At 41.6% G+C, this 11753-nt stretch overlaps 1 protein-coding gene across 1 annotated transcript in view; it reads left to right on the forward strand.

The window, feature by feature from the left end:
* serinc5 (serine incorporator 5) overlaps window positions 1–11753 on the forward strand; it is a 91722-nt gene that overhangs the window by 55161 nt on the left and 24808 nt on the right. Inside the window, 2 exon segments of the mRNA XM_034170180.1 lie at window positions 2789–2967; window positions 6234–6316. Of these exon segments, the coding sequence (XP_034026071.1) occupies window positions 2789–2967; window positions 6234–6316 (262 nt within the window).

The raw sequence follows: 11753 nt of genomic DNA on the forward strand, positions 1-11753 counted from the left end.
AAAAAAAAGTAAGTTTCTATGTCATATCATTAAAAAATTATTTATAATTTAGTAAAGCTTGGTCTTAGCCGTCGCATACGACGGCGTCAGCCCCAGAGGGTTAACACACACCTAAATGCTCCAAGGGTTGTTGAAGGAAGTAAATCTTTCAAAATGCTTGTTAAGCAATTTACTCTAAGCAGCAGCAGCAGAAGTGAGGTTGTAATTTACAGCAATTTACTGGATTGAAAGGCACAATAGAGTTTTAGTGTTTTGCTGGAACGTTTGTTCTGATATTAATTACAAAGTCCAGTTTTTGTGACACTGCAGCTTCATTGCTCTCTGTAACGTCAAAAAAAATGACAATGTTTATTCTTGTTTCTGTGACACACGTAAAAGTTGAAAAAGTATATGTTTTCTGTGGCCGCTGTCACTGTGTTTTCAAGCCGCGGGGATTCAATATGTTCTTTCATTGGAAACACTCTGGTTTAACTTCTGCGCTATCAAGTGACTCAATTAAAAAAACACTTTGTGAACTATTCCACAGTTTTGGGTTCTGTTTTGTTATGTTATGTTCCTGTTTTAACCCAAATGTTTATTGAATGTACTATCCAATGTAGTATAATACTATTAGTAGTAATGTCGCTGACATGACTGTTATTCAAAACCAGCATGTTTACTTGCATGTGAAGACTTGTGCAAATTTCTGCTGAGGAGAATACTGACCTCGTCCGGGTCATACATGAGTCATGTCGAGGTGCTGCTCAGGGGTGCTTTACCCAACTTGACCAGGTGTGAAAGCGAATGATGTGACTTGACGTGACAACGTCAGAGTTCTGTGCTCTGGTGTTGTTTGTGGTCCAGCACTGAAAGCACTCCAGGACACCTCTGCAAGTCGGGCCAGACATATTCCAGCAGCCCGGCACAGGCCATGGCCCCGAGAACTCACATTATTCTACAGAACTGAACTCTGGGGCTGGAGTATGCTCAGCCACAGCCCAGAGTGCCCAGTGTGAGTGCACACTTATCACCAGGAAAACAGCTGTCTCAGTACTGTGACCTTTCACAGTGTACAACGGACAGCGGCTATGTCTACACACTGTTTGTGTTCTCCAGTTAGTCATTTCTCTTCGAGCTGTGTGAAGATGAAAAGCATATCGACATTTTTATTTCTTTATTAACCTTTATTTATACGGATAAAAAAAAAGCCTATCTGTTTCACAAGGGTGACCTGGCCATGAAAGGCAGGTGCACATGACATACTAGACAAACAAACAACAAAACCAACACAACCACCAGAAAATACAAAGTACAAGCAACTGAACAACAAAGATTTTTTTTCCCTCAACTGAACCTCAACTAAAAGGAACATGATTGCAAAGAAAATGTTCTGAAATACTACATTTCACACACAATATTTTATTTTCCGAATATTATATCTCTCTCCCTTAAACAGAATAACGTAACTCATCTTTACAGAGCTCTGTAAAAGTTCACTCCATGGGAACTAGACTTCTTGTTGGTCTATATGTTTTCAAACCAAGTGACTTCTTCACTTTCAAGGTACGTTTTTGTGGCATCCCTAAAAAAAGCCCAATTTTTTTTGTTCAACCTTCTTTGCATTACAGTAGAAACTCTATCCTCGTGTTTTGGTCTTTATTAGGTCTGAATAGGTCACTGTTTCTTCACAGAGAGATGAAAGGTGATGGTTCTTTATTTTATTTATGTTTGTTAGAATACCTCCAGCCGACTGTGTTACTGTGATATTTTTTTGACTCATGCAGTACATTATTAAATCAAACCCCTGCTGTTCCTCTCCTTTGAAAAGAGAACCTTGCAAAAGGCCCATCCAGGCACAAAATGGCCTCTGATCGCCACACGCGAGGCCTGCTGAGTGACATGCACATGCACACACACTGTGAGAGCACAGTGGGAAGTCCCCGCTCAGAGAGCAGTCATTGTGTTTATAGAGAACTGATCTTTTCTCAGGAGATCTACAGCAGCCGGCCTCTTTCCATCTAATCACAAACTATGGACATGCTAATATGTCCTCAACGTCACACAAAGCTCCAAAGTGGGTCCTTTACTTGGTGTTGTGACGTGACTCTGGACTGTTTACACAGCAAGCAATGACAACTCTGTTCTCTAAATCTTTGCACTCACGGACCCGCTGATAAGAAGTGAAACCAAACTGCAGCATTTTTTATTCTGAAGGTAAAGATGTGTGAAAATACGGCTGACTTGGGTGACACGATGAACCAAAGTGTTTCCATTTCTCTGTTGAAAGCTGGATGATTGTTCTTACCTTATTTGTGGAGCAGTGCAAATAATTAGTGGGATTACTTTTTCATTTTAATCGCTCCATCATTATCAAATCTCTCACACTTGTGTTCTCTCTGCTTTTTGTTCTGAATTTGTGATAAAGGGAGTTGATTTATGTGTGTGTGTGTGTGTGTGTGTGTGTGTGTGTGTGTGTGTGTGTGTGTGTGTGGTGTGTGTGTGTGTGTGTGTGTGTGTGTGTGTGGTGTGTGTGTGTGTGTGTATACACTGACGGTTGTAAAGCCTGACTAACAGGCTGAAGAGAATGAGGGATGAAAGGGGACTTCACGGGGAAAAGAGGGCTTGTTGCTGCTGTCTGTTGCCTTTTGCTGCTCCTTTAGAGGGCGTAACTCCAAGAATAGAGAGACCTCTTGGCCTTTTTATTGGAGGCTGTATAGACAACATGCACAGAAGTGTTTTCTTTTTGTTTGTTTTTTTCTCCAAAAGAACAATGCTCTAATCTGAGTTTTTTGTCACTGCTGTCAAACAGATTCCCTTCTACAGTGACCTGTGTAACAAACTAAATGCAGGGGAGAACTGCAAGACGTTGGTCGGTTACTCTGCCGTCTACAAAATGTGCTTTGGAATGGCCTGCTTCTTCTTCATCTTCTGTATCTTCACCTTAGGCATCAAAGACAGCACAGGCTGCAGGGCGGCCGTACACAATGGGTGAGACTTATATCTCCTTCACTCCAACACATTGCCAGTCAGTCATTCATCAAATCACATACATTCTTTTGGAAACACGGGCCCTTCTGAATAGATTGCAAATTAAGCAAAGAACATATTCAGAAGCACTGGCTATCCCGACTCCATCGTGTCTCACTGAATATTTACCTCCACCAAAAAGGTTACAGCCCATCAGAAAAGTATTTACAACGCTTCCTATTTCCAAATTTTGTTATGTTTCAGCCCAATTCCAAAATGGATGAAATTCTTTTTTTTTCCTCAAAGTTCTACACACAGTACCCCATAATGACAATGTGAAAAAAAGTTTTTTTTTCAAATTTATTAAAAATAAAAAAATTAAGAAATCACATGTACATAAGTATTTACAGCCTTTGCCATGAAGCTCAAAATTGAACTCAGGCACATCCTGTTTCCACTCATCATCCTTGAGATGTTTCTAGAGCTAATTGGAGTCCACCTGGAGTAAATTCAGTTGATTGGACATGATTTAGAAACCTGTCTACATATAAGTCCCACAGTTGACAGTGCACGTCAGAGCACAAACCAAGCATGAAGTCAAAGGAATTGTCTGAAACTACCTCTGTCTGAAATTACTGTACTCTGAAACCTCTGTTTCAAGGCCAAATCTGGGGAAGGGTATAGAAACATTTCTGCTGCTGTGAAGGTCCCATTAGCACAGTGACCTCCATCATCCATAAATGGATCCACCAGTACTCTTCCTGGAGCTGGTCAGCCATGTAGCCTGAGTGATCAGGGGAGAAGGGCGGGTCAGGGAGGTTACCGAGAACCCGATGGTCACTCTGTCAGAGCTCCAGCATTATCTGTGGAGAGAGGAGAACCTTCCAGAAGGACAACCATCTCTGCAGCAATCCACCAATCAGGCCTGTATGGTAGAGTGGCCAGATGGAACCTGCTCCTTAGTAAAGGCACATGGCAGCCCGCCGGGAGTTAGCCAAAAGGCACCTGAAGGACTCAGGTGCCTTTCTCAGACCATGAGAAACAAGATTCTTTGGTCTGATGCGACAAAGATTGGACTCTTTGAATGCCAAACATCATGTTTGAAGGAAACCAGGCACTATCCCTTCAGTGAAGCATGGTGGTGGCAGCATCATGCTGTGGAGATGTTTTTCAGCAGCAGGAACTGGGAGACTAGTGAGGATTGAGGGAAAGATGAATGCAGCAATGTACAGAGACATCCTGGATGAAAACCTGCTCCACAGTGCTTTTGACCTCAGACTGGGCGACGGTTCATCTTCAGTAGGACAGTGACCCTAAGCACACAGCCAAGATATCAAAGGAGTGACTTCAGGACAACTCTGTGAATGTCCGTGACTGGCCCAGCCACAGCCCAGACCTGAATCTTAGTGAACATCTCTGGAGAGATCTGAAAATGGCTGTGCACCGACACTCCCGATCAACCTGATGGAGCTTGAGAAGTGCTGCAAAGAGGAATGGGCCATACTACCAAAGATAGGTGCACCAAGCTTTGTGCATCGTATTCAAGACGTCTTGAGGCTGTAATTGCTGCCAAAGGTGCATCAACAAAGTGAGCAAAGGGTGTGAATACTTATGTACATGTGGTTTCTTAGTTTTTTTATTTTTAATAAAGTTCAAAAAAATAAAAAACATTTTTCATGTTGTCATTATGTGGTGTTGTGAGTAGAATTTTGAGGGAAAGAAGAATAATTTACTCCATTCTGGAATAAGGCTGTAACATAACAAAATGTGCAAAAAGTGAAGCGCTGTGAATACTTTCTGGATGTGCCGTACGTTTTCCTTGCCATTGCTTATCTGTCCTGTCTGATTATTAGCAAAATATCTCAAAAAGACATCATGGATTTCACTGACGTATCTTGGAGAGGTAGAAGGCTTTTACATTTTCATGTGGAGCCAGACCTTTGTGTTATCAATTTTTATTCCTTTTACAACATATTTGATGCTGCCTTTGTCTTTGATATGTGCTCTATGATCATATTTGCTTGATCTTGTAATCAGGATTACAGATTAGATCAATGATTAGTATCAGAAAGAGTCATTTCTGACTCTGATTCCAACAGACAGACAGGACAAACAACAATGCAAATGTAATCTTGCTACATGGCTATTCCACAGGGCAGCATTGTGCTACAATTGCCCAGGACCCCAAAAAGCACAAAAATTAAATGAAACAGCTTTATCCAGCTTGCCTCCTAACAAGCTGTCTTATAAAGTGCAGACATGGCAATTGGCCCGAAATTAAGCTTGATCTGTTCAACTTTTAACAAAAACTGCAACAAATGGTGCTTTGGCTTCATATTTTTATCCCAGTGTAGTACAATCAACAATTCCAAGCTGTAGTCTCTACGATACCCCATTTAAAGAAGTTCAGATAGGATTGAATCTGTTAAGACTGTGAATACCCTGAAGTTACCACGTACTATCAACAATTTCAAAATCGGAGGAAATTTTTAAACCGTTCAAAAATAGATCCGATGATGGCCATATTTACTACATATACCAAGTTTGTTCAAGATGGACAAAGATGGATCAACAAGATACTGTGATGCCCTGATTTGCTATTCAAGATTAAATAGGAAGGAAACAGCCCTCTGTGGACCAGCCACACTAAGGTTCAAAGATTTGTGCTCCATATCAAAGATGAGCGATTAAGATCAAAGATCAGTATCAAAATTCAGTAATAAATATCTCTGGTAAGGAACAAACTAAGTGGTCAGGATCAAAAGTCAGCCATCAGAATCAAAAGATAAAGGACTGGTTAAAGCTTAGTAATTCGGATCAAGTCAGGATGAGAGATGAGTGATCAGGATTAAAGGTGAGTCACTGGATCAAAGCTTAGCAATCGGAATCAAATCAAGATCAGAGATGAGTGATCAGGAACAAGGTCAGCCATCAGGATAAAACTTTCAGTATCAGCGATTAGAACCAAAGTCAAGCAGTCAGACCTCAAACCTGCAAAGTGATAAAAGTAATGATCCTCTCAAAATGGAAACGAAAGACATAAAATGTAAATGACATGAGAGACTGAAGAAGGGACTGCTGTCTCTAGCACAGGTGTGCACTATCTTGTTTCCCTTGTAGTTTAAATTTCTATCTATGCATTAGGTGGCATGAAGCAGAATGATGTTGCAAGTCTCAGAAATGACCAGGATTGTGAGATTTACTGTGGGTGTCTCTCATTGTTTATGTCCTTTGATGTTCATGAGATCATATGAAGCCTGTCATTTTGTCGTTATTTCCAATCTCAGGTTCTGGTTGCTGAAGTTCATGTGTTGGCAGCGTGCCTGTGCCGGAGGATTCTTTATCCCACAAGAACAAATCTTTCTGAAAGGTAAGATCAGTTCATACATAGAGACTTCTGAAGCAGCAGTGGCTAGCGCAGCTACCATCTACTGCATAAAAACCCGCCACCTACAGATTGTAATATTTTAAATATTATTTAACCTAATTTTGTATCTTTTCACAAGTGAGACACCGGTTTATATGGCTTCATAATACCCCTTGTGGACTTTTCTGTGCTCATTCTCAGTTTGTTTCTGTCTGTCATCTGAGATTTTCTCCTTGTTCAGTTCTCACAAACTTATATGACACAAGATCTCCTTCTGGTCTGTTCCTTTCTATAGCAGTGGGGGGGGGAGCATTTTTCATGTCATTATTCATACAAGTCAGCTAAAATTTCTAATAAATTGCTTTTCATTCATCAATATATTAGTTGAACCTTAGAAAGAGGATTTATTTAAATAAATTTTTAATTATCGGGCTGCTTCCATTGCTGTTAAAATGATTGTTCCAAAGTAGTACATGGAGATAAAACAACTAGAATGTATGGTTGAAAATGTATTATTCTATTTAATATATTGTTTAATGGGTTCTTGTCAAAAAATAAAAAACTTAACTAAAATTTTAATTCTCTTTTTCAGACTTTCAGTCAACCTGTGAGATAGTGCTGAGACTCTAGTGAAGTAGAAAAATTAGTGCAGATGGTGTGATATGTGATGTGGAAAGGTGGATGATAGTGTTTAAGGCAATGGGCTTGAGTCTAGTGGTCCTTGGTTCAAATCCCCTGCCAGACCTGAAAATCGCTAAAGCCCCTTTAACATTGGCGTATTTGTAGAGCTGCTCGTTGTTTAGCAGCTCTCCGCCCACTTTAGCGTCTCTACGTCGAGTTTTTTCTCCCTACACAGCAGTATGCTGAGGGTTATGTGCGTAGGACGGAAGAAATTAAACATGTTTAATTTTCTTCGGTTGTAGAGCGCTGGACACAGTTTTAAGCGGTCTGTGCAGCACAGCGTTACTGTACACAACCAAAAACTGAGTGCGTGAATCCAGAGGAATCAGCTGAGAACATGAGAACAGGATCACAAGGCCCACAGCGTGTGTGTGTGATCAGAACAGGGAATTGAACCTCAACTCAGAATGCAGAAACAGCAGGTCGGTCGGTTTGATCGGTCGCTCTCTCGCACGCGCTCTCCCTCACTCTCACTCTGTCTCTCTCTCTCTCTCTCTGTGTGTCTGATATCAAACCTGTGACTTTAAAATAAAAGCCTCGTCGCTGCATGTCAGTGCACTCATCAAACGCCCTGATTGATCAGGTCTGATCAAACCTGAAAAGAGCTGTGACTCTTTAAAATAAAAGCCTCGATGCTGCATGTTGGTGCGATCATCAGATGTCCTGATCGATCAGGTCTGATCAAATCAGCGGACCTGATCGGAGCAACTGGAGCTTTAAAAGTTTAACGAGTCACAGCACTTCATTCACGGCAGACTTTACCACAGCCAGACTCAGCAGCATCTGGACACAATGAAAATGATCCAACAAGACAAAATAATAATAATAATAATAATGTTAAATAACTCTGTTTCTGATGTGAACCACACTGTGCAGGAGAGAACAGAGCGCACTTCCACAGAGGCAGAAAATAGCAGCTTTGGCTACATACGTGGCAGTAATGAAACTGTAAAAACCTCATGATACAGTCCACTGTTTTCCAAGCGCAGTGATGTGTTCTGCAGGAGTGAACTGGGTTTAAATAGCGGCAAGATACACTCAACTGTGTGCACACATTAAAAAGCGAACACACGCAGCTGCAAGCAGATCTATGAACACAGAAAAAGGCTGAGTACGCGCACATTTTGAGCGTATTTAAATGAAACACAACGCTGCAATACACAGCTCTACGAATACGCCAGTGTGAAAGGGGCTTAAGGGCCCTTGGGCAAGGTTGTTAATCAAGCAGTTGTTCCTGGGGTGCAGTTGAGTTCCTTGCATTGCAGCACCCTGATGTGAATGTGAGGCATCAATGTAAAGTGATTTGTTCTTCTAATTTAGGTGGAAAAGTGCTATATAAATGTAGTCCAATTTAGAAATAAAACAAAGTAGTATTACTTTTTTACTTGTGTGTGTTATGTTTTGTTAAATACAGACAGCAAAATCTGCATGGAGAACCTAGGTCACCAAGTTTGTGGCTCCCCACTGAAGTGGTTCCTGCATGATATCAAATTTTTTATTAAAGTGCAAGTGTAAAAAGAAACAAATTCAATCAGTGTTTCAAAGTGCAAATACTACACATCATAGTCAGTGTCCAAAGCCACACACACATTCACAAAAAAAATCTACCAATCATGCAGATATGTTACAAAGCCAGGCAGCATTCTGCAGAAGATTCCAAAGTGGCCACATTTGGTAAAGGGATAGGTGCTACTGGTGTGCCTACATAGTGAAAGTTGTGACAACTAATAATTATAAGAATATTATTTCCTTTGCTCGATCCATTGGACACTGCATTTACCGTATTTATGCATGGAAACTCCATAGTATATCTGTCTTAAGCCTCGGTCCCACCAAATAATAAGCTATGAATAATGAGCCACGCATGGATGTGTCAGCGATTATTTGAAGAATGAGCCACGTTTTAAGCTATCACATATCTGCTACTAAAGCCGCGGTCCCACCGAATAATGAAGGATGAAGAAGGAGCCACGCACCCTGTTTTTTTGTTTCGTGAGCTATCGTGGCAGTATAGTGGCTCAGAGTGGCTCTTAGAGGCATTATCTTCAGTTAACGAGGCTCCTCTTTGAGCGTGGCGCTAATTTCAAGATGTTCAAAATTTAGCAACAACAGCGTGATGCAGTTTGTGTTTGAGTTACTGCGACGGCTTAGAGGCATTTGCGTGGTGCTTACGAGTCTGCAAAAAGTCCATTATCCGTGTGCCTGGCACCTTCGCAGGACCTGAGAGGCTATTTTTGGAGTGGCTCTCAATTGTACACACAATTCCACCTGCTCTGTGCGCTGGACTCTATATAAAATAGTTATTTTGTAGCGGATTAATCATTTTCTGCCAAACATTGGATGCTGAAAACACCTCTTCTAGAATCAGCGGACTGTTTCATCTGGATGCTTTTTTTCCTCTCTTTTCTGCTCCATGTGGAAAGTATTTCGAACAGCTTAAGGTAATTATTTTTAATGTTTTTTATAGCTTGATAAAACAGTTCCTTGCTGTAAAAGTATGTCTGTATGTTGATGTCTGTTGTATGTAAAAGTATGTTGATTTAATATCTTGTTAATGGATCACATGAGCTCCGCTGTGTGTGCGCACTGACGCAGTGACTCATCATCACGCTTCAAACGAGCATTTAAGCAGAACGCCAGCTCACAAAAGAGTGATATTTCAGTCAATATTGGCCGAACACAAAGTTAAAATTTGGGTGACTGCGTGAAAGTGGATGTGTGTTTAAAGCCATGGAAGATAATAACTCCAGTGGAGCAGCTAAGAGCAGGAGCTGTGCGGCAACACAGGTGGAGAGCGCGCAAAAGACCAATTTTGAAGACATAACACAAAGTTAAAAGTTGTATCATGATAACTTGTAAGCTGCGGAAGAAATAAAGAAATATATATATATATTTTTGAAAATGATCTACAGGTGTATATAATAAAACGGCCACCTCATTCTGTATGCAGAACGGCACCGCGCGCAAAAGAGCGCTTTTCCAGAAATAAACGGACGAACACAAAGTTAAAAGTGGATTCACGTTGTAAAAATGATTGTGTTTAAAGCCAAGGAAAAAATAAAGCCAGCAAGCCACGGATGGAAAGGAAGCCACTTAGAAAGAGCACAGAGGCGGTTGTCCATGAAAGGACAACAGCAGCGCGTGCGCAAAAGAGCGATTTTGTAGAAATAAACGGACAAACATAAAGCTTTGTGTGTTTAAAGCGCAGAAGAAAAGCCAGAGAGCCGCGGAGCCAGCGAGGAGCACAGAGGCGGCTCTCCAGGAACCCGTGGTTTGGGTCTAGCTGGTCTGATGCATTACAGGTGGACAGCAGCCTGGTACACAGCGCACAACTGCGGAACTGTGCTGGAGTATCTATTTTTGGACTGCGTTTAAAAAAAAAACGAAGGGACATCTTTAAATGCTGCTGTGAATCTGTGAATTGAAAACCCACACTTTGAAGGGACCAGGTGTGGGAGGGCTGGAGGTTTGGACCAAACTCATGCCTAAACGTGCGCCAACATGGCGTTATCATGGCGCTATCATGGCGCTATCATGACACTACGTGCATTAGTGTGGCTGATGCGAGCCATTCGAGGCTGTAATGACAGGTCGGTCGTGGCTCACTAGAGGCTGCTATGCGGCACATGCGGGGTACAGAGAGGCACATAGTGGCACCTTCATAGTGGATACATGATAGATCAAAACGTGGGTCATTCTTCCAAAAATCACCCCACACCCATGTGTGGCTCCTTCTTCGGCCTTCATTATTCGGTGGGACCGAGGCTTTAGGGGCCTCTATGTGCCTCTCTGTACCTCACGTGCCAGGTATCAGCCTCTAGTGATCCACGGACAACCTGTCATTTGAGTCCCATCCAGCCCTGAATGGCTCATGTCGTCACATATGGTCCACGTCAGGCCACATATGATCCATGTAGTGCCATGTAACGTGATGTTGGTGCACGTTTAGGCATGGGTTTGGTCCAAACCTCCAGCCCTCACACACTTGGTCCCTTTAAGTGTGGGTTTTCAATTCACAGCATCTATTCAAGATGTTGTCACATTTTTTAAACGTAGTCCAAAAATAGATGCTCCAGTACAGTCAGGCGGGTGTGCACTGTGTGTCAGACGGCTGTTCACCTGTGTTCCAGAGTCATTAAATGCACCAGACCAGCTAGAACCGAAACACTGGTTCCTGGACAGTCACCTCTGTGCTTCCTCTTGCTGGCTTTATTTCTTTTGACACTGTGATACAACTTTTAACTTTGTGGTCATCCGTTTATGTCTGCAAAATCACTCTTTTGTGAGCTGGCGTTCTGCCTAAATGCTCATTTTGAGCGCGAGTCATTGCGTCAGTGCACACACACAGTGGAGCTCCTGATCCATTAACAAGATATTAAATCTATCATAGACATACTTTTACAGCTAATTATATAAAATAAATGAACATGCAACTGTTTTACCAAGCTATTAAAATAAAAACATTACGAATAATTACCTTTTAGCTGTTTCAAACCCATTCTCCACTTCATGGAGCAGGGGAGAGAGTCGCGCTGAATGAGATAGAGAACGCATTTGGAGCTGTCTAAAAAGGTAATTATTTGTCATGTTTACATTGTCATGGCTTGGTAAAACAGTTGCATGTTCTTTCCTTCTTGTGTGCAGCTGTAAAAGTATAGATTTAACAGTTTGTTATAATCCTTCAGACGAGCTGTGCTCTGATGCGGTGCGCTGACACAACCACTTGCTCTGTTCACTTCTTTACTCCACTTGATGAGCT

The sequence above is a fragment of the Thalassophryne amazonica genome, chromosome 5 (genome assembly GCF_902500255.1).
Source record: "Thalassophryne amazonica chromosome 5, fThaAma1.1, whole genome shotgun sequence".
Taxonomy (NCBI): Eukaryota; Metazoa; Chordata; class Actinopteri; order Batrachoidiformes; family Batrachoididae; genus Thalassophryne; species Thalassophryne amazonica.